Source organism: Bubalus kerabau, chromosome 8, assembly GCF_029407905.1.
Source record: "Bubalus kerabau isolate K-KA32 ecotype Philippines breed swamp buffalo chromosome 8, PCC_UOA_SB_1v2, whole genome shotgun sequence".
Lineage (NCBI taxonomy): Eukaryota > Metazoa > Chordata > Mammalia > Artiodactyla > Bovidae > Bubalus > Bubalus kerabau.
Window position 1 is genome coordinate 105,757,285 of NC_073631.1, and position 27,922 is coordinate 105,785,206.

The 27,922-nt window shown below is 44.7% G+C and overlaps 1 protein-coding gene across 5 annotated transcripts in view; it reads right to left on the reverse strand.

Annotated features, from left to right (window-relative positions):
* Positions 1-24,820, reverse strand: part of ATP6V0A4 (ATPase H+ transporting V0 subunit a4) — a 50,402-nt gene extending 25,582 nt beyond the window's left edge. The window contains exons 1-14 of one of the 5 annotated variants that reach the window (XM_055591048.1): positions 22,799-23,683; positions 21,027-21,201; positions 20,712-20,845; positions 18,812-18,890; positions 18,431-18,525; positions 14,130-14,255; positions 13,557-13,651; positions 12,254-12,380; positions 9,525-9,607; positions 8,549-8,642; positions 5,751-5,963; positions 4,803-4,953; positions 3,135-3,274; positions 1,688-1,845 (exon numbers count right to left, since the gene is read on the reverse strand). In XM_055591048.1, the coding sequence (XP_055447023.1) occupies positions 1,688-1,845; positions 3,135-3,274; positions 4,803-4,953; positions 5,751-5,963; positions 8,549-8,642; positions 9,525-9,607; positions 12,254-12,380; positions 13,557-13,651; positions 14,130-14,255; positions 18,431-18,525; positions 18,812-18,890; positions 20,712-20,828 (1,478 nt within the window). In that variant the 5' untranslated portion in view covers positions 20,829-20,845; positions 21,027-21,201; positions 22,799-23,683. Of the gene's footprint in view, positions 1-1,687; positions 1,846-3,134; positions 3,275-4,802; positions 4,954-5,750; positions 5,964-8,548; positions 8,643-9,524; positions 9,608-12,253; positions 12,381-13,556; positions 13,652-14,129; positions 14,256-18,430; positions 18,526-18,811; positions 18,891-20,711; positions 20,846-21,026; positions 21,202-22,443; positions 22,749-22,798; positions 23,684-24,466 lie in introns of those variants that run through there. The other 4 variants (XM_055591049.1, XM_055591045.1, XM_055591046.1 and 1 more) reach the window with 4 other exon arrangements.
* Positions 24,821-27,922: the final 3,102 nt, after the last annotated feature.

Here is a 27,922-nt window from a genome sequence, read left to right on the forward strand (position 1 = left end):
TTCTTCTTCATTTTCATTTATTTATTAACACTCCTGTCCTCTACTACAGGGCACTTGGACCCAGCAGAGAGACTAAAAGGAGATTCACAGAGCCTCGGTGACACACCCCCCTGACTACTATAGCCCCCCTGAGCCCCGCTTCAGTCAGCACCAAGCCCTCACATGCTCGTGGGATGCTCCACGTCAAAAGGAACCCTGTGTTGAATCTTTCCTAAGAAATCCTGGGATGAGATGGATGGTGTTTTCTCTCTCCCCACTTACAATATGCAGTTGGCAAGCAGGTAAGACCCTTGACATGCCTTCAATAGAAAGTCCTACTGTGCTTGAGACAGAAAACACAGACGAAGGGCTGTGCATCCGGTCAGGCATCTGTCTCTCCTTTCTCGCAGTGCTCTCCTGTCACTTCCCCTGGATGCTCCAGGGCAAGACAGAGAAACCTGAGACTGAACTGAAGCATCTATGGGGCAGACGTGAGGAACATCACCTGAGACTTTTCAGCCTCAGTATGAAGCCCCTATTCCCTGGTGGCTCAGTGGTAAAGACCTGCCTGTCAATGCAGGAGATGCAGGTTCAATCCCTGGGTCAGGAAGACTCCCTGGAAAAGGAAATGGCAACCCACTCCAGTATTCTTGCCTGGAGAATCCCATGCACAGAGGAGCCTGGCGGGCTACAGTCCACGTGGCCACAAGAGTCGGACGTGACTGAGCTACTAAAACAACAACAAAGCAACCTGGACGCTCCCTGGTCATCTCGTGTGACGCCGGCAGCCCAGGGTCCCCCAAAGATCACAAAGCACTCAACATTCCCATGGGTTTCCCTCGAAGCTCCCTCTCCTCCCCGGCCCTCCTCCCTCAATTCATCACACTGACCCACTCCTCAAATTCGAAAATCTTTCTCCCTTTCCCCAAATCTCCATTCCTGAAGAGCTATTTCCATTCTGATGACTGTGTGTCTGTTTAACAGCACAATAACCAGGGATGCCCGCAGAAGTGTGCTTCGGGAGCGAGGGGTTGCGGAGAGTTTCCAGGTCTCTCTTTCCTAAAGCCAAGACTTTCTCCCCGCCAGCCAGCCCACAATATCCCCTGCCTTCCTCACTCTGTCACCCACAAGGCAAATACAAGGAACTAGCAGTGCAAAACCTCTTCCTTTGCTTTTAACCAATCAAGCTGCTCTGAGCAGTCAAAGATAATGCCTTTCTGCTAAGTCTGGGGCTTTGAACACTGGAAACCAATCATTCAAACAGCTCAACACTAGCATCAGCCTCTCTTCAAGCAAAGCCTCCTAACTGTGTGGATGAATAATTTCACTCTCTTTCCGATTCCAAGCCAAGCAAGAAAATGCCATCTTCTTCTCCCGAAGTCTTCTTGCTTCCACGACTGCTACTCTGATGCCCAGTTTATACCTGATCCACCCTTGTTTTCACAACAGTGCCTGGAAGTGGGATGCACTCCAGGATACCTACTTAATACGGCTGAAGTTTTGAAAAAACTTTTCAGGCATTACAGTGACCAGCACAGTTAACAGAGGAAGTGATACAAGGCCTCACACTCTACAGATAACACTGAATTATTTGTTCAATTGGTGGGCGCAGCTCTGAGCAGAACCAGGCACAGAAGCCCCTGGCATGAGAACAATCACTGAGTCCACCTGGATGACCAGTGAGTGACCCACCTCTGTCCCAACTTACCTCCATGTGCCATTTCTGAACATAGGTTGGACACTCCAGGAAGAGCCGAAGATGTTCAAAGACTTGGCGAAGCAGTCGTTATAGATCAAGCCCGTGTAGATGGAGAAGATGCCCATGAGGAGGATGAGGTAGCGCCCATGGAAGAAGGTGTTCCAAATCTGGCCCCAGAAAGACAGAAGACAACCATCAGTGGGCTTTGAACCAGACCCCAGGGACGTGTTTTACAGGAGGCCCGCAGCACCACTGGACACCTGCAGCCAAGACACAGGCATCCTACACAGAGGGGCTGTGTTGGTCTCCAGGCAGGCGTCAAAGTGATCCATACAGAAAAGGCACACCCACCCTGATCTTCCTGAGCTTCTAGAGCTGATCCAGAAAAGTCCTGAAATGGCAGTTATTGCAGAAACAAACCACATAGCCTCACAGCCTTTAATTCAGCCTTGGTTAGAATATATAACTGAAGAAAAGTGTCAGCTGTAAAGGATGCACTTGAAAGTGAGTGACTGCTGCCTTACTCCTTCCAGGAGACAAGAACAGAGCTGCCACTTACGCTGCTGAGTTGTATGGCAAGTCAAATCTATACTTGTGACATTGAGGGGGCTTCTCTGGTGGCTCAGACAGTAAAGAATCTGCTTGCAGTACAGGATACCTCGCTTCAATCCCTGAGTCAGGAAGATCCCCTGGAAAAGGGAATGGCAACCCACTCCAGTATTCTTGCCTAGAGAATCCCATGGACAGAGGAGCCTGACGAGCTACAGTCCATGGGGTTGCAAAGAGTCAGACATGACTGAACTGAATTGATTAAGTTGAAACGATGCAGGCTTGAGTTGTCTCAATCTTCACAATACTGTGAAGGGACTTCATGGAAAATGAGGAAATTTCAAGTGTGAACTGACGTGAAGATATGATATTCAGGATTCCTCAGTGTTACGTAAGGACACTGAGAACGGGCTGATTGTAGAAGGGCTCTGCCATGAAAAAATAGTTGTGATATTTTGAGTGAAAAAAAAGGAAGCTACAAATTAACATGGACTATTTCATCTCAATTTTAGAAAATTACATGTGTATAAGCACAGAAAAAAGCAATAATTGTAATTTTCTCTAGGTAGGTAGATTATTATATTTTCCCAATTTTTACAAGAAACATATATTGCTTTTCTAATCAAAAGGGGAAAAAAATCCATGCTGGAAAAAAAAAGTAAAGGAAAAGATCAATACTTTCTTGAAAAACATACAATAAACAAAGATGGTACTGTACCAAACCATCCAAAGGATTTACCTTTGGCCAGGAATTTTTATGCTGAATTCTGGTCCCTTTTTTAACTTTCCAACTTTCCCTTACTTTTTAAAACAACACTTTATTTCCATGGTGAAAACAACAGACACATTTTTCATGTTCTACTTATAACCTCCAAGAAAACAGGTGAGACAGTTGATGGGCACCCACCTCATTGGTCGACTTTTGAGCGAGCAAGTGTTTCTCATTAAGGACCATCCAAAGGGCTGCCAGGAACATCACAGTTCCATGACCACAGTCTCCAAACATCACGGCGAACAAGAAGGGGAAAGTGATGATGGTGTAGGGAGCTGTAGAGGTGAGACCACAATGGCCTGAGTCCTCCCAACATTCTTTCAGCCCCACATCAAAGATTTCCCTACCAGACTCCATGACATAAAAGCTGGTCCCTTGCATCTTTCTGTCTCTGTCTTCTCTCACCATCCCCACCTCTGACACTCAGCCCTCACATACATGAACTCCTCAGTAGGTAAATATTTGGCAACCCACTCCAGTATTCTTGCCTGGAGAATCCCAGGGATGGGGGAGCCTGGTGGGCTGCCATCTATGGGGTCACACAGAGTCGGACATGACTGAAAGGACGTAGCAGCAGCAGCAGCAGATAAATATCACTGCTGCTGCTGCTGCTGCTACATCAATTCAGTTGTGTCCAACTCTGTGAGACCCCACAGACGGCAGCCCACCAGGCTCCCCCGTCCCTGGGATTCTCCAGGCAAGAATACTGGAGTGGGTTGCCATTTCCTTCTCCAATGCATGAAAGTGAAAAGTGAAAGTGAAGTCGCTCAGTCGTGTCCGACTCTTTGCAACCCCATGGACTGCATCCTACCAGGCTCCTTTGCCCATGGGATTTTTCAGGCAAGAATACTGGAGTGGGTTGCCATTGCCTTCTCCGAGGTAAATATTACTACTCCCCACTTTACAGATGAGCTGCGTTTTGGGGCAGCTAAGTGACCTTCTGAAGCTCCAATACTTTGGCCACCTGATGAGAAGAGTTGACTCATTGGAAAAAACTCTGACGTTGGAAAATATTGAGGGCAGGAGGAGAAGGGGCAACAGAGGATGAGATGGTTGGATACCATCACCAACTCAATGGACAGGAGTTTGAGCAAACTCCAGGAAATAGAGGAGTACAGGGAAGCCTGGCAAGCTGCAGTCCATGGGGTCGCAAAGAGTTGGACGTGATTTAGCAACTGAACACCACCAACATAAGTGACTTTCCCCAAGATCACAAAGTTTAATGGGATTTAAAACCAGTTTTCTCTAAGTGCTTTCTATACCCTGTCCACTACCACTTTTTGTTTGTTTTTCAACCATTCACATGCACCACACACCTCCAGCAGTTACTCACAGGACCCTGCAATACAGGTCACAAATTAGATTCAAACTCAGGCTGGAGAACAGCAGTACCATGAACTGCTTGGCTAAAGGACATCTGGTCTACCCTCTTACTTTACAAATCAGACTTAGTGATACAGTATCACTGAGAATCCAGTCTTCTGACTAAAAGTCCTATCTGTGCCCATTGCCACCTCTCCCACACAACACTATGTGACTGTGAGGATGCCTAAGATGACCCTCATTGAATCAGTAAGAAAATGAAAACTGAATTTGTCTGCCTGAGAAGAGGTGAAATCCTGTAGAGGAGCAAATCTAGCTAATCACCATTTTAAAAGACAATTAGGGGCATTAGAAAACCAAGTAAGATTTTAGGAATGTCACAATTCAAAGCAATGAATTGCCAAGGCCACTGCTGTGATAAATCTTGTTCAATTTTCATTTTCAAGCTGCCTGGTTGAGAAACACATCAGATTCCTTTACCTGGGTTCATCTCCCGGTAATTGCCTATGCCATATGCATCCACAATATTCTGGAAGCCAGCTGTGAATTTATTTGTCCTGTTAAACGTGGGAGGAGCTGTTTTAGACTGCACTGCTGTCAAGATGGGGACCATGGAGGAGCCACTTAGTTCCTGCAAAAAGAACATATGAGAAGATGTTAGGGAGAATACCATTCATTGGCTGGGCGTAAGCACATGGATCACAGTCCAACTCCTGTCACTTACTCGGTGAACTTGGGACAATTTCTTGACCTGAGACTCATGATTTCATCTGAAGTTAGTACTTATGTAATTTATCTTAAAGGAAGTTGTCAAAGAGAGTAGAGTTCCTCCTGATTCTCTGGCAATCTCCATCCTCAAGCTCCTGCAAATGTTATGCACAGTTCTGAGCCCTCTGCTCTCCCTTCTGACTTACTCTCTCAAGAGTTTATTCACTTTCCAAATTTTGTTCCTGTGTTCCTAATGGCCTTGACCCTCTCCCAAATTTCAATGGGGCAAATAGGTGATGAGACAGGCCCCCACTGGGCAGAGAGAGGACTCAAGAGCACGGTGAGAGTTACACAAGGTGCCTGAGTGCTCAGCACAGCGGCAGGCATGGGGAGCCATCCACTCCCTGCCTTCTGGCTATTGTTGCAGGTGTCTGGCTATCTGTCTTTCCAGTCCGACAAAGCTAGCAGAGGGACAGCACATCAGCGCCCAGTACACTCTTGCTAAGATCAAAGAAATGTCACCTGTGGGTAAGGCACTGAGAAGAATAGGCATTTGTGACATGTGCCCACGCACTGGGTAAGGACCGAAGGCGTAAAGATAGAGACAATCCTGCCAGGTAAGGGTCACATGACTTAGGAGGCTAGCAATCTGAACACCTGGCAGAGGGCCCACTCAACTGGACATGACCCTCCCCACCCCCTGCCCCCTCCCCCACGCACCATGCCTTGCTCCAGCGCCCTCCTGATGCGCACGGTGTCTGCCACTGGGAACCAGATCTCCGCGATGACACACTGCTGGGTGATGTCAATGTTGCACATGTTCAGGATGTGATAGATGGCCTTCATCTTCTGCACTTTGATGACCCAGGAGTGCCAGTTGGCAGCTGCTTCTTGCAGGAGGCTCTGACGGTGAGACTCTGTCTGTGTCAACACCTGGTCAAAAAAACAGCACCCAGCAAAACAAAGGACACTCAGGGAGATGACAGATAACATGGCAAAAATGCAGGCTAGCCAGACCTGGAGGCGTCCTCGGCTCCTGGCCGCTCCTCTGCCTCGCAGTTCTCACCTGGCCTTGAACTCCCGCACTAGAGGTTAAAGCCCTGAGGCCAGAACTGTATATTCCTTTTCTTCTAAATCCCTTATAGTACTATTGTGATGGGTTGAATGGTGTTCCCCGCAAAAGACATGCTGAAGTCCTAAGACTGGTAGCTGGGAACATAATCTTGGAAATATGGTCTTTGCAGATGTGATCAAGTTAAAATGAGGTCATGCTGGAGTAGGGTGGGCACTATTCCAGTATGATCAATGTTTTTATAAGAAATCTGGACACTGAGGCCCACAGGGAAGATGTGTGTGATGGAGGCAGAGACTGGAGTGACACATCAATGAAGCAAGGACCAGCGAGGATGGCTGACAGCCACCAGCAGCTGGGAAGATGCCTTAGTCCACTCAAGCGGCTATGATAAAATATCATAGACCGGTGCTTTGTAACAGAAAGTTTTCCCAGTTCTGGAAGGTAGAAGTCTGAGATTAGCATGGTTGAAGGCCCTTGTCTCGGCTGCAGACTTCAAATTCTAACCCAACATGGCAGAAGGGGCAAGCCAGCTCTCTAAGGTTCTTTTTAAAGGGGCATTAATCCCATGCAGGAGAACCCCAATCTCATGAACTAATCACCTCCCAAAAGCCCCATCTCCCAATACCATCATCCAGGGCATTAGGTTTTTGTGGGGTTTCGTTGCCTTTTTTTCTTTTTTGCTGCACTGGGCCTTTGTTGCACACAGGCTTTTTATTGCTGCACTCGAGCTCTTTCTAGTTGTGGCAAGCAGGGGCTACTCTCTTGTTAGGGACCACAGGCTATAGGGAGCACGGGCTGTAGGGAGCACAGGCTGTAGGGTGCATGGGCTCAGTAGTTGGGGTGCATGGGCTTGGTTGCCCCCAGCATGTGGTATCTCAGTTCCTGGACCAGGGATTCAACCCATGTCCCCTGCATTGGAAGGCAGATTCTTAACCACTGGACCACCAGGAAAGTCCCAGGCATTAGGCTTTTAACATTCAAATTTTGGGGTGATATACACATGCAAACTATAGCAAAACAGGCAAGCAAGGATCCTTTCCTACTGCCTTCAGAGGAAGCCTGGCTCTGCTGATACCTTGATTTCAGACTTCTCAAGACAGAACTGTGAGAGAATAAATTTGGTTATTTTAAGCTACCCAGTTTGCAGTAATTTGTTACATCAGCCAAAGGAAACTAATACATCTGTTGAAATGCCTTACATACTAAACCTCTCCAATAAATGACAAGTGAATTAATGAATGAAGGAATAATAGGTGATCTGGCCCACATAGGATTTGTTTAAATGGAACCAGTTTTTGTTCTGATGATACAACCCAGTAACCCTTTCAGTAACCATTACACAGGGCTACCCAAGACATCTGAAACCTAAGTGTAAGTCTAGCCCAACTTTCATCCTCCTCATGAGACTTTGGTTTTGTTTTGGCCATTCCATCTGGCATGCAGGATCTCGTTCCCTAACCAGGGATCGAACCCGAGTTCCCTGCAGAGGAAGCACAGAGTCCCAACCCCTGAACCACCAGAGAAGTCCCTCCTCATGCAGTTTTCATAAAACCCGGCAAAGTATTAGGGGGAAAGGACTTCAAGGGTAATTGCTTCAGGGAAAGAGTCTCCCTGACAAGTGACAAAGAGGGAAGAGAGAGCATTAGAGAATCAAACACTGCTTTTTCTGGGAAGATGAACACACACATCGAATTTCTAAAGATACTCATTGAGGACCTAGATTTGTGCTGACCAGACAGCAGCCACATTAAATACAAATAAAAATCCACTCCCCCAGCCACATTTCAAATGCTCAGGGGTGACACGTGGCTCACGGCTATGACACTGGACTCGCACACTATATAACATTTCCACCACCACCTACTGGACAGAGCTGATCTGGAATATACCATTTGATATAGGCCAGCAGCTTTCAGGGATCACTCACAAAGCCTATTACTATTATTGAAGAAAAGTCCTATTTTTGAGAGCCATCCTAAGTGACAACAGATTCAGTATGAGGATATGAACTGGGGGCGGGTTCATATGTGACACTTGACTCGCTGCCTTGACAGAATTAATTACTTGGCTCACACAACTGGGCAATTCCGTGCAGAAAAAAAATCAGCAAGACTGGCTGTTTGCCTTCATTGGCTAGTGAGTTATATCATAGAGGTGGCCTAGGCCAGTCTGGCAATAAAAGGTTCCTTCTATCAGCCTGGGGTGGGGAACTGAAGGCTGACCAGGGCCGTGGTTAACTCTAAGCCCCGGCAAAGCATCCCTGACAAGCAGAATCATCACGAGCTTAGTGAATGCCATCCATCTACTAATTAAGAAGCCTTCTGCAGCAATAGTGAGATGAGCATAGCAGACATTCCAGCCAACCTTGGAGCAAGCACCCTGGGAGACAGGACTCATAGGAAATGGCAGGTGTTTATGTCACACGCCTGAACGCCTCACTCACAGTGAGTAAATCTTCCAGCCTCATGTTGACGCCCTGCAGCATCTCTCTGCGCTCCAACGCCAGCTCTGGGCAGGGGTATACAGTGGCTCGATACCTGTGTTTCAAACATTCCATAGGACACACGTGGGTAATTGCCAAGAAGCATAGGCACATCCTTTTCTACTAACCCATCCCTTGTCCACTTTGGTTAGATGACCACCTTCCCCCACAGTAACCATCCAGCGAGCAGCCAGACGCTGGATCTCAGCCTACGGTTCCCAACACATGGCTCACACCATCTGAATTAAACCTGTGGTTCTATTATATGAATGGGCTCCACTCAAACCACAAAACCCACCAGCTGATATATAAAAATGACTGCAAGCTTGGTAGTCTTGTCTTCTCCCCAGAACTTACTGTGTTGGTGTCTTTTCTCTACTGAATTTCTGCTTCTAAGGGGCTGCACATAAGATGATTCAGTAACCTCAGAAACGACTAAGCATGCAGTTTGCTTGTTTAGCAGCTGATACAGGGGTGAGAAGGAATCAACTGAAACATCTTTTTCGACCTTTTAAATTTTACACATCAAGATCTCTCTGTTTCTATCCCCACAGTTACTAAAAAGCAGTTGCCTTTTTAGCACTATTATCAAACGTGGGAAAGTTATTCGAAACCTTAAGCAACCTCAAAGCAGCCCTACTCGAGCCTTGCTGTTGTTCAATTGCTAAGTTATGTCCAACTCTCTGTGACCCCCTGGACTACAGCCTACCAGGCTTCTCTGTCCATGGGAATTCCCAGGCAAGAATACCAGAGAGGGTTGCCATTCCCTTCTCCAGGGGATCTTCCCCATCCAGGAATTGAACCCATGTCTCCTGCATTGGCAGGAGAATTCATTACCACTGAGCCACCAGGAAAGTTTATTTTGGATTTATTGCACAGACCCTGAACTAATCCTGACCCAAATAGCTGATGAAAAGAACCTTTAATAGTCGCTTACCCATCACAGACCTTCTTGATTTTCTCCCTGAGCTGTTCTCCTTGATAAAATATGATGAATATATTCTTTTTAATTTCTTCTCTCTGGAAAATCAGAACAGTAAAATGCATGTGTTTAGAATTTATTTTTTCTAAATTTAAAATTGGAAAACTTCAACTTCTCCCGGTTGATTCAAGTTCGTAGTATTATGATTGAGGGCAAGGCCACGGAGGCAGGCTGGGTGGGGCCCTCAGGCAGGCTGATACAACCTCAGAGGGACAACATCACTGTCTGCTACACCAGAGGGATCACAGCTGAACCTTGTATTCAGCTCTGAGCCCTGTGTTCAAGAGATGTGTTAATAAACAAGAAAACACACAGAAGAGAAGGAACCAGGATATGCGAGACTTAAAGTAAAAGTAGCTGACCTAGCTCACCAGAGTTAACTCATAAACAACATTTATTCTTCAGGGATGAATGGTATTTGACATTTAACAAAGACAGAGCCAGCAGTCATGATGGGATATGAGAGCTGGACCAGAAAGAAGGCTGAGCACCAGAGAATTGATGCTTTTGAACTGTGGTGTTGGAGAAGACTCTTAAGGGTCCCTTGGACAACAAGACCAAATCAGTCAATCCTAAGGGAAATCAACCCTGAATATTCATTGGAAGGACTGATGCTGAAGCTCCAATACTTTGGCCACCTGATGTGAAGAGCCAACTCATTGGAAAAGACCCTGATGCTAGGAAAGATTGAAAGCAAAAGGAGGAGGAAGCAGAGGATGATGGTTGGATGGCATCACTGACTCAATAGACCTGAGTCTGAGCAAACTCCAGGAGATGGTGAAGGACAGGGAGGCCTGTTGTGTGGCAGCTCATGGGGTCTCAAAGAGTCGGAGATGACTGAGCAACCGAACAATAGCAACGAAGAGCCGGGTCTAATGTTTGACTCACATACTCACTGTACGCCCAAAGGAACACTAATTAAATGCATTTTTAAAGTTCAAGTCTAACATTTCATAAGAAAAGGAAAATGGGTATTTCACAAGCATATATGGAAATGTTCAACCTTAACTGTAAGCAAAGAAATGCGCTTTTTTACTCTTATTTAGTTTGGGGTGGGGAGTGAAGGTAAAACGATGAAATCCATTGTTGGAAAAGTGATAACAAATCCTACACACTCATTACACGTGACTTACGTCTCAGGTATCTTTGGAATCAGGTATGACTCCACTGAAAAGCTACTTGTCAGGACATATCAAGGGTCATGAAAATGCCCACACCCTTTAAGCCAGCAATCCTATTTCCTTGAATTCATATCATGGAACTAGTTCAGAAGTAAACAAAAATTCACATGCATGATGATGCTTAACATAGTGTCTATATTCTGGAGAAAAATTGGAAATTAAGTGTCTAAAAACAGATAATGAATGTCACATCAACTCAATGGAAACATTAGACACCAACTGAAAATATCAAAATGAATTGTCTCTTTGGTAGCTGCTCATGGGAGCAGGAAAGGGATATTTTAGGATTTGGGGAGCCACCTGCTTTACATTATTTCCGAAGGTTCCCTCACCCATGGAGCACCACTCCCACCCATGGTCCTTTGCTGAATCTCTTAGATCTTCTTGTCTCTGGATTCACCAGACCCAGGAATCTATTCTGACCATACACCATCTGCTCAGTGACCTTCAAAGTCATCAGGCTAAAGTCTTCTTACTTTATCAATACTCTCTGTACCACCAGGACTACAGAATGTCAAAATATGATTATGAAAAGTAATGATTCAATGTCACATTTTAAAATATTAATATTTATAGGACACACTGTAATACAGGAGGGCATTTATATTATCTAAAATCAACAGAAGGCAAAAAAAAGATTTCCATGTTTTAACTACAACCATGTTAAATCATACCTGCCTATAGCTATGGACTACAGAAAAAGAGCACAAGAAAAAAATAAAAATAAAGACATGACAATGGTGAAGTTTTGTGTTTTTTAAAAACAAACTTTTTTCTTATTTTAAATCGTATTTAACTATGAAGTTGTTTTCCATGAAATAAAGCTTAAAATTGCATTTTTTAGCCTTTATTTTTTACACTAGATTATGATTTTTTTTTTAGAAATAAACCAAGCTTCTTGGAGTTAAAAAGTGGATTTAAATACTAACCAGAAGGGTGGAAGAAGCAAATCCTACAAAACTAGTGGCAGTAACATGTGGCACTCAGTGAAGGAGACCCTCAAAATCTTCATTCCAAATGTATGGTCTGCGGACAACCAGGAACTAACTGCGAGCTGGTGAACAATGCGGGCTCCTGGGCACCACCACAGACGCACTGAATCAGAATCCACACTGAACATCTGCTCAAGTGCAACCTGGAGCTTGGAGCACACTGACCTACATTAGTCACCAGGGCTTTGTGATGAAGACACAGCTGCCGACCTATGCAGCACCAGCACAGCAAAGTTTCCAGGAACTGGTCCAGGTAAGTCATTTGGAGGAATGACCACTTATGAGGTGCTAACAAGACTCAGTCCTGGAACTGACCTTTCATAGGTATTTTTGAAAAAGGAGGGATGGGGAAGAAACAAGAAAAGAAAAGAGAAAAAAAGGAAACAGATATTAACTTCATAGAGCTAAAGACTCAGGATTTGAGAGAACAAAAGCCCCCTGGCAGGGCAAACCCCTCTGGTGGGGCTACAGGAAACTTATGAGAATGTTCTCCGCAGCCTGAGATACCCACTGTAACGGGATCTTCCAGAACTGTGTCCATCTCACTGAACTTTACGTAGATGTTTCCTCGGCAAATTCGCCACAGCAGCCTCTCAAAGGAAGCCATCCTCTCCCGGTTGACCACACCAGCTGTGAACCTGGGAAGTCAGAAGAGGAGATGTTACTGAGGCACAGGGAGTGGGTACAGGCAGAAGACCCCATGGGATGTGAAGATACGCAGCCAGAAGGTAGAAGCCCACTGCCCTCTGAGCAGGAAGGAAGGACATGGCCCTGCTTAGCACTCTGGATCCCAGTCCCAGTGAACCCCAACTCCCCTCTGACCTCCTGTTTCCTGTGACATGTCCACATGTCCTTAATCATCCCAGTACTATACATTCACTTATTTGCAATTAACAATATGACAGACCATTCATTATATCATTGCAGCTAAAAGAAGCAAGTATTCAATCTGCTCAACAATGGTCTCTATGCATTTATACAAATAACGTACTAAGACTGAAATGTATGTATTGCTGTCTATACATCTCTACTTATACAATCATCTAGGTATCTAGATAAGTTTCTAACTCAAACTTTTCACATTAACTTAAAATGGTTACTTTCATTGGCCCATTATTGTAAATATATGTTACCCAGTATTACCTTCTGATCAAATATTTTCAATACATAGTTTCCTTTCCTTTCCAAATTCAATGTCTAGTGCCTCAAATAGCAGGCCCCTAAGTATCTGCTGAATAAAGAACTAGAATTCCAAAACTCACTCTCAGTTTTACTTCAACAGTAAATGAAATCCCACCATTTTGAATCATCACACATTTTGGTGGATATTATCATACTCTACTACTTCTACTCGTGGAAGACATGACTGACCAACTACCGCATTGCTAGTTACACTTCAAACTTCACACTCCAAATCTATTATCAAAACAGTATTTTAGAGACAAGGCAAAAAAAACAAACAAACATGTATCCCATAGCCCTGTTCCAGGGACAGTCAAGAAACTCTACCTAAACAATTTTCACTATATCCTTCCCACGTGGAGACAATACAAACGTCACACTCTTCAGACTCAAGAATGTCAGTCTCACCATTAAAAAGATAACACTATCTACACCTCCACCAACCAGATCAGGTTAAACTTGGGCTTTTTACTGGATGGAGGCCTATAATCGTGTGAAATAGTCCTCTTGTCAGTCATGATTTGTCCATTCATTCATTCACTCAGTCAGGGAAATCTACCACATGCCAGGCACTGAGCATACAGACAAGGGACCCAACTACACATAACTTTCAGAGCAGGAATTTCACTGACCCCAGCTTTCCACTGATGTACGCAGGCGTAGGTCTTAACTCCAGGAGACCGGAAGTATCTTCTACAAAGAAATCATCTGCTAAGTTGGCTTCTGTCTGAAAGTCAAAGAATCACTATTTTCATTTAAATATACTTAGACTATCTTAAAAGCACCCACATTGCATGACTTTGTCTGCTTTTATATAATTACTCAGTTTTCTACAAATAGAATTCAGAAGACCTGATGCTTAAACCTAATTTAGTTTTCTGTTTCAAATAAAGATGTGACTGTGTATTTAAAACAAGGTCTCTTCCTACCAAAATCCCAAATCTGCTCAAACTAATTGTTGTGCTTTTTTCTGACTTCTATTTCTCTCTGGGCCATTTGGGCCAGGTACTTTATTAGTGAGCTCCTTAATATTTTTGCATTCATTTCAACCAACGCCACATGCCATCCTTACCCTCGTCACCCACAGCCAGCCAGACAACAGAAACATCACAATTTACTCATATTCCAAACCAACCAGTTGTCAAAATAGAAATTTGAGGTTCTAGAGAAAAGGGCCCTTGAATACACAGTCCCCAAATTACAACCTCAAAGAAGTCCTGGGTTTTCTTCAGGAGATGTTTGAATTCCGTCAGTTCTAGGAAGTTTTTCTTCAAAGCCTGATAGTTCTGATTGGCTTCCTGAAGCTCTCCTTCCAGTTTTTCTAGAGCAGTCTTTGCAGGAGGGAAAAAGAAAATAAGCCAGGCAGAAAGCACTTTGACATTTACTGTATATTAACCACAACAAATAATATCAAGTATGCAGAGCATCACAACGTAGCTCGAAGTTGAGAGCCCTGTTCAGTCAAACTCAACAAGACTGTAGAGCTGAAAGTACAGACATCACTTTGCTGACAAAGACCTGTATAGTCAAAGCTATGGCTTTTTCAATAGTCATGTACGGATGTGAGAGATGGACCATAAAGAAGGCTGAGCACCGAAGAATTGATGCTTTCAAATTGCGGTGCTGGAGAAGGCTCTTGAGAGTCCCTTGGACTGCAAGGAGATCAAACCAGTCAATCCTAAAGAAAATCAACCCTGAATATTCATTGGAAGGACTGAGGCTGAAGCTGAAGCTCCAGTACTTCAGCCACCTGATGGGAAGAGCCGACTCATTGGAAAAGACTCTGATACTGGGAAAGATAGAAGGCAGGAGGAGAAGGGGAAGACAGAGGATGAAATGGTTGGATGGCATCACCAATTCAATGGACATTGAGTTTGAGCAAACTCTGGGAAATGGTGAAGGACAGGGAAGCCTGGCATGCAGCAGTCCATGGGGTTGCAAAGAGTCAGACATAACTCAGCAATTGAGCAAGTCCAGCCATGGTCATACACTCTCAGGAGTTCCCTTATCAAATGGGGAGGACCAGAAAACACTCTGGGGAAGGAAAATGAGCTACATGAGAAGTCAAGGGATTCCAGCAAGTCACATATCAGCATGGGGATTTTTGCTTTTGTTAAACAGGTAACAAGTATATTTGTTTCCAAATTGACACTGGTTATTTTAGTGCTCAGATATTCAGTCACATCCAACTCTTTGCCACCCCATGGACTGTAGCTCGCTAGGCTCCTCTGTCCATGGGATTCTCCAAGCAAGAACACTGGAATGGGTTGCCATTTCCTCTTCCAGGGGATTTTCCCAACCCAGGGATTTAATCTGCATCTCTTATGTCAACTTGGAAACAAAAATACTTGTTACCTGTTTAACAAAAGCAAAAGTCCCTATGCTCATCAAATTTTAATGTAATATCAAAGAATATCCACAATTATTTGAAAAGACTATTAAAACACTCCTCCCTTTCCCAACTACCTATTTTTCAAGACTAAATTCTCTTCATATACTTCAATGAGAACATATCACAACAGATTCAAAGCACACGAAGTCAGTCTTCTATTAAGTCAAACATATAAATTTGCTAAAAACATCACTCTTCACTTTGAAGAGTACTTTGTTTTTTTCTTTGAAAATACAATTATTTTTAATTAAAAATGTTAATCTGTAATGAGATATTATTTTTAATGAATTAATAAATATTTTACTTTTTTCAGTTTTAGTTCCTAATGCAGTTGTTATTGTTCAGTTGCTCAGTTTTGTCTGACTCTTTGCAACCCCATGGACTGCAGCACACCAGGCTTCCCTATCCTCCACTATTTCCCAGAGTTCACTCAAACTCATGTCCATTGAGTCATCCCCTTCTCCTGCCTTCAATCTTTCCTTAGCATCAGGGTCTTTTCCAATGAGTCAGCTTTTCACATCAGGTGGCCAAAGTATTGGAGCTCTAGCACCAGTCCTTCCAGTGAATATTCAGGGTGGATTTCCCTTAGGATTGACTAGTTTGATCTCCTTGCAGTCCAAGGGACTCTCAAGAGTTTTCTCCAGCAGTAAGTATCAATAAACATAAAGTGAAGTGAAGTCGCTCAGTCATGTCCGACTCTTTGCAACCCTGTGGACTGTAGCCTACCAGGCTCCTCCGTCCATGGGATTCTCCAGGCAAGAGTACTGGAGTGGGTTGCCATTTCCTTCTCCAATAAACATAACCCTCATAAAGAAAGCTCTCTGGGATTCTCAACAAGGTGCAAGAGTAGTATACAATCAAGGAAACAGCCCAAGGAGCCAGTAGAACTTGAGAGATAGGACAGGGCCAAGGAGAGCAGATTCTTCTGGCCAGAATGGACCTGACTCAGGCAAGAAGGACACCATCAACACTCTCAAGCAGGGAAGCGACATGGTAGAGCGATAGATACAGTCCATGGGGTCACAGAGTTGGACACAACTGAGCAATTGAGCATGCACACGATAACCTAGAAGGGAAAAGAATCTGGAAAAGAATCTATAAAAAGTTTATGGTGAAAACATGAGCCATTAAGCTAGCTCACAGTTCACAAGAACAGGTGTAGGTGTTTAGGAAGGTGAGGGGGATGGCAGCGGGAGTGGAGCTGGTCACTAACATGGCTGGTGTTAGAAAACTAGTGGTAAGACTGAACCTGGAGACAATTTTATGGAAACCCTTTTTGTATGGATTAAAACCTTCTCCTCAAATATCCAGATATTAATATGACCAGATCCAAAATACATTCAAGCGGAGTTGCCGATCTTGTCCGTCTCATGTTTCTGTTAGAGAATCTAGATTTATGCTACTGGTGGCTTCAACAATTTCAAGAATTTTAAATTATCTTAAAATAAAACAAAAAAGTCACATGAGAAAACCCAGCCAGAGATAAGGCTCAATCAGTGAAGCTCTTCCATACCTGTTTACCTCTCTTAGTGAGCTCTTTCTGAGGATAAAAAGTCCTTTTTTTTTTTTTATGAAGATCAACAGGGCCTTCCAGGATTTGGATCTGCCCACCTTTTGACAACATGTGAAATGCCAGGCTGGATGAATCACAAGCTGAAATCAAGATTGCCCAGAGAAATATCAACAACCTCAGATATGCAGATAATACCACACTAATGGCAGAACGTGAAGAGAAACTAAGGAGCCTCCTGGTGAGGGTGAACAGGAAGAGAGTGAAAAACCTGGCATAAAATTCAGCATTCAAAAAATTAAGATCATGGCATCTGGTCCCATCAGGCAAGGTCCCTTCAAGGCAAATAGAGGTGGGAAAAGTGGAAGCGGTAAATGATTTTCTTTTCTTGGGCTCCAAAATCAGTGTGGATGGTGACTACAGCCAAGAAATTAAAAGATGCTGCTTCTTGGAAGGCAAGCCATGACAAACCTAGACAGCATATTAAAAAGCAGAGACATCACTTTGCCGACAAAGGGTCATACAGTCAAAAGCTATGTTTTTTCCAGTAGTCATGTACAGATATGAGAGCTGGACCATAAAGAAGGCTGAGCACCAAAGAATTGATGCTTTTGAACTGTGGTGCTGGAGAAGACTTTTGAGAGTCCCTTGGATTGCAAGGAGATCCAACCAGTCAATCCTAAATGACTGAAGAACCCTAAAGAATATTCACTGGAAGGACTGATGCTGAAGCTAAAGCCTCAATACTTTGGCTACCTGAAGCCAAGAGCCAATTCATTGGAAAAGACCCTGGATGCCAGGAAAGACTGAAGGCAAAAGAAGAGGGTGACAGAGGATGAGATAATTGGATTGGCATCGCCAACTCAACGGACATGAGTCTGAGCAAATTCTGGGAGACAGTAAAGGACAGGGAAGCCTGGCATGCTGCAGTTCATGGGGTCGCAAAGAGTCAGACACAACTTAGCAACTGAACAACAGTAGCCTTTTGACATCCTCTCCCCCGGCTCACCCTCTCCCCTCTCCCCACAGCCTGCTCTCAAAGCTCCCAGAGGCAAGGCCATGTTTCACCAAGGTGCCTTGTGCACAGCAGATACTCAGTGTTTTACAAAAGCAAATTGACAGAGAAGGGAAAGAAAGAGAGAGGGGTCCTCCGGCCACAAAGGCCTTAGCTAAAGAAAACTGCTACCTTCTCCCACTTGACCGCAGAATCCAATCTGAGGAGAGGCCTCAATTCAGAGTGGACCCAATGCATCAGACAGACAATTAAGAAGCAAACCACTGGATCCCACAACTCTACTTCTGGGTATATTTATCCAAAGGAAAGGAAATCATAACTGGAAAAGAAATAGGCATCCCCCTGCTCATCGCAGAATTGTTTACAATAGCCAAGACATGGAAACAACACACATGGCCACCAAAAGGTGCAAGAGTGACTTTAAAAACTGCACGGGGGGCTTTTCCTGGGGGAGTAACACTGAAAAGTGGATCAACACATAAACCCACCTCCACGCCTTCAGCAATGGAGTAGAGGACCATGAGAGGCTTGCAGGGTTCACAGGAGACAGGCTTCGATACTGTACTCTGTTAAGTCAGAAAGAACCTACCTCCAGGATGATCATTTCCCGTGGGAGAGGGGTCAGCGGGGACTTCTCAGGCACCTGAATCTCAATCTCATCTTGCATCTGATCTTCCAGAAAACCTGAAGGATGAAACCCCACCAGAAAGCGCAAGGTGAGAGTGTTTACTCATACCTAAGCAATGGGGTCAAGTGGGACAGATGCATTTCCCAGCTCAGCTGCCTGAATTGCCCTGGCACCTGCCACAGAACCTGGCCCCCATCTCTAGCCTCCTCTGCCCCAAACCAGGTCTGTCTCAACCTAGAGTAGCAGTATCACACATAGGGGCAGACTGCAGGACATCACCCCTGCAAACCGTCTCCCTCCCTGCCAGTGCACATTCAAACTGCAAGCAGAAAACTGGCTTACGCAGGATTCTCTCCAATGATTCACACCTTCTGACTTCATTCACAAATTTCCTCTGGAAGCGGCTCTCTTTCACATTTAACTAGAGGGAGAGGAAAGCCACAAGGCACACATTAGTAGCAACCGCTGGCAACATATTCTCTTTGGCTATTATTAATTATTAATGCTGCAGAATGTTGCTGGAATCATCTTAGGACTAGACACTTCCATGAACAAGACAGGAGAGTTCCAGTCAAAATATACCTTGATATTCTTACCCTCAGTTCCCCAAATGCCACAAGCTCTGGCCTCTGTAAACTTTTCTTAAGTTTTAGCTGCACTTACTATCCAAATTGCTTTGAATTCCTCAATGGAGTCATGAGTACAATAGGACCTTGAATATAGCACAGCTCCAAGCAGTGGATCCTGGTCTTCAAGAAAAAGTCAGCATCCTTTTGTGCTGGTGACCCCTCAGCTCAGCCCAACAAATGTTATTAAGGAGCTACCCCATGTCAGGTCCTGAGTTGGAACTAGGGCTGCAAAGACATGATCCTTCTCTGAAGGTCTTAGTTTTGACCAGACCTTAGCGAGAAAATGAGTGGAATTAGTGAGTCCCATTTTCTAAATTGAATTCAAAAGCTTTTGGCGAGCATCTCAACTGACTCTGGGAAATGATATCCCGATTTACTTAAGACAGTCCTATGGTGACAGACCAGAGAAGGCGATGGCACCCCACTCCAGTACTCTTGCCTGGAAAATCCCATGGACGGAGGAGCCTGGTGGGCTGCAGTCCATGGGGTTGTAAAGAGTCGGACACGACTGAGCAACTTCCCTTTTACTTTTCACTTTAATGCACTGGAGAAGGAAATGGCACCCCACTCCAGTGTTCTTGCCTGGAGAATCCCAGGGACGGGGGAGCCTGGTGGGCTGCCGTCGGTGGGCTGCCGTCTATGGGGTCGCACAGAGTCAGACACAACTGAAGCAACTTAGCAGCAGCAGCAGCATGGTGACAGACGGTAAACAGACTTATTATGGTGATCATTTGAAATGTATAGAAATACTGATATCCTGGTATTGTGGTGTACTAGGAACTAACAGTGTTGTAGGTCAATCATACTTCAAAATCAAACAAACTCATAGAAAAAGAGATCAGATTTGTGATTACCAGAGGTGGGGGTTGAGGTAACAGAGAAATTGGATGAAGACCATCCAAAGGTACAAACTTCCTTTTATTAGATAAATAAATTACTATTAGATAATTACAGAAATAATTTTACCTAGTTATGAGATAAATTATTAGATAATTAGATAAATTAGTAGACAAATATGTACTAGGGATATAATGTACATGATAAATATGATGAACACTGTTGTACATTATATACGAAAGTTGTTAAGAGAGTAAATTGTAAGAGTCTTATGATGTAAGTCAAGTCATTATGCCATACACCTTAAACCTATATAGTGGTATAGGTCAATTATCTCAATAAAACTGGGGGTGCGGGGGGTGGGAAATACAGTCTAGCTGGAGAATATCACCCTCAAGAGACTGTGGACTCCCAAGATACTTTTTCCTCAAACTAACTGGTCTGGAAGCACTGTTTTTTGCCCTCATAATAAGGTTGATAATCCATGTGCCCACTGGTTATATCAAATGTCTTGAAGAGGTACATAGGAGATAAAGTACAATGTCATCTTTTTTATTATATTACAATTTCAAAACATTCCTATAGAGGTGACACAAAAGGAGTAAGGGAGAAATGTTTGCAAGTCAGCTGCCCAATGTTATCACAAATTCTAGCCAGAAGAACAAGAACCACTGAATTCCATTACTCCAGCCCAGGGCGCTTCTCCCTGACCTTTATTCACCACCAAGAAGTGGAAACTCCACCTTCTTTTGGTCTCCTATGAATGCAGTACTTACATCTTTGAACTGAACCAATCCAAGCTCTCCAAGCTCAGCTACACAGCAGTATGCAGCCTCCACCTGGAGAAAGAGCTGTGACAAACACATTTCCTCACTTCGGAATATGGACGCCATGTTGGCCCAACCTTGGTCTGCGGAACACAAAGATATTTGAGGTAAAAAATGTGTCACTGAGTTATATTAAAATCCAACAGAAGAAAAAAATGCAACAGGAATCTTCCCTAAATTTAAAAACATAATAAACAACAAGGTACTACTTTTCACCACCTATCAGATTGGCAAAAGATTTAAAAATATGATTAATAAACTCACATTTGGAGAAGGTGTGAGGAAGCAGGCATTTTCAGACACTTGATACTTGAAGTGTACATTTGTAGAGCATTTTTTTGGTATAGTTTTTTTTAGAGGGCAATTTGTCAGTATCCACCAAACTTTATGTTATTCATATCCATGACACAAGATTTCCACTGCTCTTCACCCAGATAAACTCAGAAATGTAAGGGAAAATGGACTCACAAGGATGTTTCTGACAACACTGTATTTACTAATTATAATAAATGGACCTACCCTAGATATCCATCTACAGGGGAAAGATTAAACTGATACAACAGAACTCTGTGCAGTCAGCAGGAATGAAATAAATCTGTATGTCCTCTATAAGGAAAAAGGATACTCACCTAGAATCCACTCTCACCCAAGACCCTCCAGATTGCCCTACTGCTTCCAAATCAAACTGTCTTCCTCAGATCCCAATGTTTTGGAAGAACCATCACATATCCCAGAAGGAGTCCCTTTTCCTTATAATTTTATAATGTATAACCTACTGTTTGCAAACACTGGGTTTATCCCCCCTGTTTTAATCCTTCCATTGTCCCATTTTCCCACAGGTTAAATTCTAAAATCCTTGATGTAGCCAAGGAAGGGCTGTGTGCATCATCTGGCCTCGGCCCTCCCTTCCCGTTTTCTCCCAATTTCTCTAAGAACCTTTGTTCAGGCTTTCCCAAGATTTAGAACCTAAACCCCTTCCTCCCTACCCTGCATCCCCCATACCCCACATACACCTGTCATTTCTCCCTCTTGGGGTAAGAATCCTCTTCTTTCATACACCTCTCCCGATCCCCAACACTCAGAGCGAACTAAGCCCCCTTCTTTGTGCTCCCAGAATATGTTGCTTAGTGGCTAAGTCAGGTCTGACTCTTTGCCACCCCACAAACTGTAGCCCACCAGGTTCCTCTGTCCATGGGGTTTCCCAGACAAGAATACTGGAGTGGGTTGCCATTTCCTTCTCCAGACGATCTTCCCAACCTAGGGATCAAACCTGTGTCTCCAGCACAGGCAGGTAGATTCTTTACCACTGAGGCACCTGGGAAGCCCTCTCAGAATATAATTGAATACAATCATCTGCAATTACTTGCTTCCTGTCTGTTCTGCCCACTAGCCAGAAAAGCCCATGAGATCAGAACTGTTTTTCACTCCATCACCCGTCTAGCTCAATCCCAAAGAAGAGGCTCAAAAAACATTTCCGGATTTACTGACTAGAGGCAAAAATCTCCTCCGACCCTCCCGAATGCAGAATCTGGTATTCCATTTGTGCCTGCTGACACCCAGATGAATGAATTTTTCACACGGCCGGTTCTAGCAAGCAAGGCAAAGTTTTCATAGAAAAGACACAGAAGACATGAGCTTCCTGCAGACCCAAGAAGACAAGACAGAGACCCTCCCTTCCTACCCCAGCCTTGTCAGAGCCGGTCCTGGGCGCGGGACTCCCGCGGCTTCCTTGGCGGGGCCGGGAGGGTAGGGCTTGCGAGCGGCGGGCGGATGGGACCAGCCCGGGCCGCGGACTCCGCAGGCGACTCCCCTAGCGACCGCCGAGCCCCTCCCGCGGCTTCTCCTCCTCCGGCGCTCGCAGAGCCCGAGGCGGCTGTGTTGTATCAACACCGGCCTGTCCGAGGCGAGGACGAACCTGCCCCGCCGGCCGGCCCTGCTCACACACCCCTTCCCTCCTCCGCCCCACCTGTGCCCTCGGCCACGACCTTGGGGCCCCACCAGGGTCAGAGCCTTACTTCTCTAAGGAAGACACTTACCCCCCAGTGAGGGGAGGGATTGGGAAGAGCCGACTTGAGGCCTCAGAAGAGCCCTAGAGATAACCTTCTGTGTTTTAATATCTGTTGAAGTGAAGTGAAAGTCGCTCAGTCGTATCCGACTCTTTGCGACCCCATGGACTATACAGTCCATGGGATTCTCTAGGGCAGAATACTGGAGTGGGTAGCCTTTCCCTTCTCCAGGTCATCTTCCCAACCCAGGCATCTTCCCAACCCAGGGATCGAGCCCAGGTCTCCCGCATTGCAGGCGGATTCTTTATCAGCTGAGCCAAATATCTATTGCTGCTGCTGCTAAGTCACTTTAGTCGTGTCCGACTCTGTGCGACCCCACAGACGGCAGCTCATCAGGCACCCCCGTCCCTGGGAGTCTCCAGGCAAGAACACTGGAGTGGGTTGCCATTTCCTTCTCCAATGCATGAAAGTGAAAAGTGGAAGGGAAGTCACTCAGTCGTGTCGGACTTTTCGCAACCCCATGGACTGCAGCCTACGAGACTCGTCCATCCATGGGATTTTTCCAGGCAAGAGTACTGGAGTGGTTTGCCATTGCCTTCTCCCAATATCTATTACACCGTATTAAAACACTTCTTATTGCTGGAGAAATGAGATAACATTAAAAAATAGTTTTGGAAAACAAAAGGGAAAAAAAGAAAAAACACATCACACTCACTACCCTACCAACAATTAATTTACAAAATACTTCAAAAGGAAACTATACAAACCCATCTAAATATATACACTACAGCTAAAATTCAGCTTTATTGTGGCCCAGGTGAGTTGACACAGGCCAGCTGAGCGATGCACGCTTTCCTCACTGAGGACTGCTCTTTCCCGTTTATCTGGGAGAGCCGTGAGGGGTGAGTCAATGAGGTTTCTCTGCAGGAGCCACCTGAGTTCCCTTTGTAGAGTCTTTTCTCCAGGTGAGGTGAGTAGATCCCCCCCCACAGCCATGCTGGATGCCTGTAAAATGTACCCTGGAATAAGGAGGGTACCTTTTGGATTTTTTACACTTTATTATGGAAAAATTAAAGCATCTTCACAAATAAAGAGAATAGTATAAAGAACGGCCGCCCCATATACACACCACTCAGCAGCAACAGTTGTTGAATTTTGTATCCTCTAATCCCCACCCATTTCTCCTACCCACTCTGGGCTATTTTGAAGCTAATCGTATACATGATATTTTTCTTTCAAAATATGTGAATACCAAAATATTCAAAAGATACAAAAGATAAGGATTCTTCTCTGTATATGTTATACACACACACACACACACAATACAATGGTCACATGTAAAAATTCAGTAATAATTTCTTAATATCAAATATCCGATCAGTGTTCAATTTCCCAGATTGTCCAAAATTTGCCTTTTTAGTAAGCCCCTCAGATGATTTTTGTGTATGACCAAATGAGAACCATTGCCTTTGAAAACACAGGGTGAAAACCTAGCTTTCATTGGGAGGAAACAGAGAAGTAGGGTGAATGCAATTTGCAAACAATCAGCTAACAAGCAGCTGTTTTGCACCTAGGGCAGTAGAGTCAGGGCCTCTGAGAGCCCTGCAGGAAAGGTACCGCTTGGGCTTCTTAAGAAGCAGAGCTTGGCTACATCCACCCATCTCAACCTGGCAGACCCATTCAAGAGTCCAGACTCACCTGGACAAAGCTAGCTTCCAAGGCTGAAATCAGGATTGGCAAACCAAAGCAGGAAGCTCAGAACTGAAAACTAACAAAGGCATCACCAGTGTTGACTCTGCCTCTGCCATCAGATAAGCTCCAGACCAAGGCGAGAGAAGCCCCCGCCCCAATCGGTGCCTCCCCCTTCTTTCTCACCTCTCCTCCCCACTTCCTTTCTGCTCTTCGCCCCAACTCTGAGTACTATATCTTTTGGTCAGTGGGTGGAACAGTAGCTCTCAAAGGTCCTGGTGCTCAGGAATCACAGAGAAGCAAACACAGAAAAAAGTACATCTTGATGGTTAAGAGCAGAGTTGAGATCCAAACTGCCTGGGTCAGGACCCCATCTCTGCCTTTGACCACATGTGACCTTAGGGAAGCTATTTAATCCCAGGGTCTAAGTGTCCTAGGTGGCGCTGGTGGTAAAGAACCCACCTGCCTATGTAAGAGACATAAGAAACATGAGTTCTGATCCATGGGTAGGGAAAATCACCTGGAGGAGGGCATGGCAACCCTCTCCAGTATTCTTGTCTGGAGAAGCCCTTAGACAGAGGAGCCTGGCAAGTTACAGCCCATCAGGTCACAAAGAGTCAGACACAACTGAATGACTATCACTTTCACTTCACTCTCAGTGTCCTAATCTATAAAATAAAATAGGATCTTAGATATTTATTTAGCGTGTGGAAATATAGGAAGGAGAGATTATTTTCAGGTTTGCTATTTTTTTCTCCTAGAGCCCAAATCAAAGGTGTAGAAGGCCAGCATGCCTGTATGGCACTGGCAGACTCTAAATTAGCGCAATCTGTCTGAATGGGAGTATGCTTGTCCTTTGACCCAGGAATCTCAGAACTCTAAGAAGTTCATCCTAAAAAAATAATTTAAGGATACAAATCAAAATTTAATTACAATCATGTCTATTGTAGCATTGTTTGTAGTAAGTACCTACTTGTAAAAGACCCAAATTCTTTCATCCATTCAGTAAGTATTTTTTGAGGGTATATTATGTGTTGACAAAGGTCCATCTAGTCAAAGCTGTGGTTTTTCCAGTAGTCAATTACGGATGTGAGAGTTGGACCATAAAGAAAGCTGAGTGCCGAAGAATGGATACTTTTGAACTGTGGTGTTGAAGAAGACTCTTGAGAGTCCCTTAAGACTGCAAGGAGATCCAACCAGTCTATCCTAAAGGAAATCAGTCCTGAATAGTCACTGGAAGGGCTGATGCTGCAGCTGAAACTCCAATACTTTGGCCGCCTGATGTGAAGTGACTCAATGGAAAAGACCCTGATGCTGAGAAAGACTGAAGGCAGGAGAAAGGGCCAACAGAAGATGAGATGGTTGGATGGCATCGCCAACTCGATGGACATGAGTTTGAGCAGGCTCCAGAAGTTGGTGATGGACAGGGAAGCCTGGCATGCTGCAGTCCATGGGGTTGCAAAGAGTCAGACATGACTGAGCAACAGAACAGAACGGATTATGCGCCCTCCTGTCCTGGGCTCAAGCATAGAGCAGTAGATGAGAGACAAGGCCCTGCCCTCATGAAGCTTATGTCCAGATGCAAGGAGACAAACAGTAAACAAGTAATAAGTTAGCAAGATATTGCAGATTACAAAGACTGCAATTATAGAAAGCTAGGCTTTAGAGAAATGAAGAGAGATTATTTTAGATAGATGATCAGGGAAGACCTCTCTCATTTAAGAGGAGATGGCATTTGAGCTGAGGTGTGAAAGATTTTTTAATGGGCTGGTTTTGCAAAAAGAAGCTGCTGGAAAGGTATTCTAGGCAGCAGGAACCTGGATGTGAGAGCAGGGGTGTGACATTGGAGATGGACTTCATCGCAATAGCTAGTATGTCTACTGAGTTCTTGCCATTGTTTTCATGGCTGTAGAACACAATTAGATACTTTACCTGTATTAGCCCACTTAATTTTCTTAGTAACCCTACGGCAGTGTTCTTATTCTCCTGTTACGCATGAGGAAATAGAGGCACAAAGAAGCTAAGTCATTTGCCCAAGGTCACACAGTCTCTCATGACAGGTCATTTGACACAGTGGTTTACAACCACTGCATGATATTGTCTTATGGTCTAAAAAGGCTCAACATATTCAAGAACAGAAAGGAGGCCAGTGTGGCTGGAACATGGGAGGAGTGGGGAGAGGTCATATGAGGTGTGTCAGGTGGAGGCAAGGGCCAAGCCATGTGAGAGCTGATGGGCCAATAAGAAAGTTGGATTTTATTCTAAACACACTGGGAAGCCCTTTGGGAAATTTGAAGCAGGGGAGTGACATTACTTGATTCATTTTTTTTCTTTTTTTTGGCCTTGCCATGTGGCATGCGGCAACTTAGTTCCCCAACCAGGGATCGAACCTATATCCTCTGCATTAAGAGTGAGGAGTCTTAACCACTGGACCTCCAGGGAAATTCCTAGATTAACAGTTTTAAAATATTACTTTGACTTCTGCTTCTGGAAGGATAGAGTAGAAGTAGGTTTACTTATCAAGAAGAAAAAGTAAAAACCCTGAACATTATATATACAATAAATATTAGAAGGCTCCAAAAGGTACAGAAAAGAAAGACTATCTAAAGACCTCCTGGTCTGAGGAACAAGGCTGGGGTGTGTCCTCTGGGTTTTCTTCTGCCTCATATATTCTAGATGCAGTGCTGCGGAATCCAGCAAGATATGCAGACCAAAAAAAGAAAAAATTTCCAAAGCCTGCTCTCTCTAGCCAAAGGAACAGGAAGGGGGCAGGCTAGCCAGAAAGACTTTGAGATAGGATCACTCTAACCCAGCCAAACATCCCAGGAAAAAACTGTGGCCACAGGCCACCATGCCTAGACTTCTTCCTTTACGCAGTTACACCAAAGCCACACCCCCAGGGTAGTGTCAGAGAAGGCTAAGGGGGCGCCGGGACTCCCCGCCCGCCTGTAGTAACAAGGCATTCCTCGTTAACCTGTGTTGGGGTACTGTCAGATGAGACAATAAGAACATTCACCTCTGCCAATTGGTAATGACGCTACCCCTCCACTGGGACGTGGAGGTCACCTGATTAGCCAAGCACTTCTCTGCTCCTCCCGGCCAGGGTGCAGCTGGGGCCCAGGGTAGGTCACCCCAAGTTGTGCCTCAATAGCATGTTGGTGGTTCAGACAGTAAAGAACCAGCCTGCAACACAGGAGACCTGGGTTCAATCCTTGGGTCAGGAAGATCCCCTGGAGAACGGAATGGCAACCCACTCCAGTATTCTTGCCTGGAGAATTCCATGGACAGGGGAGCCTGGCAGACTACAGTCCTCAGGGTCAAAAAGAGTCAAACATGACTGAGCAACTGGCACTCTGTTGAATTAAAATTACTTAAGAAAGTCAACTCAAGTGGAGCACTTTGACACACACCCCCAGCCAGTCTCCCTGCAAGCAGAAAATAAATCTCTTATGTGAAAGGTACTCT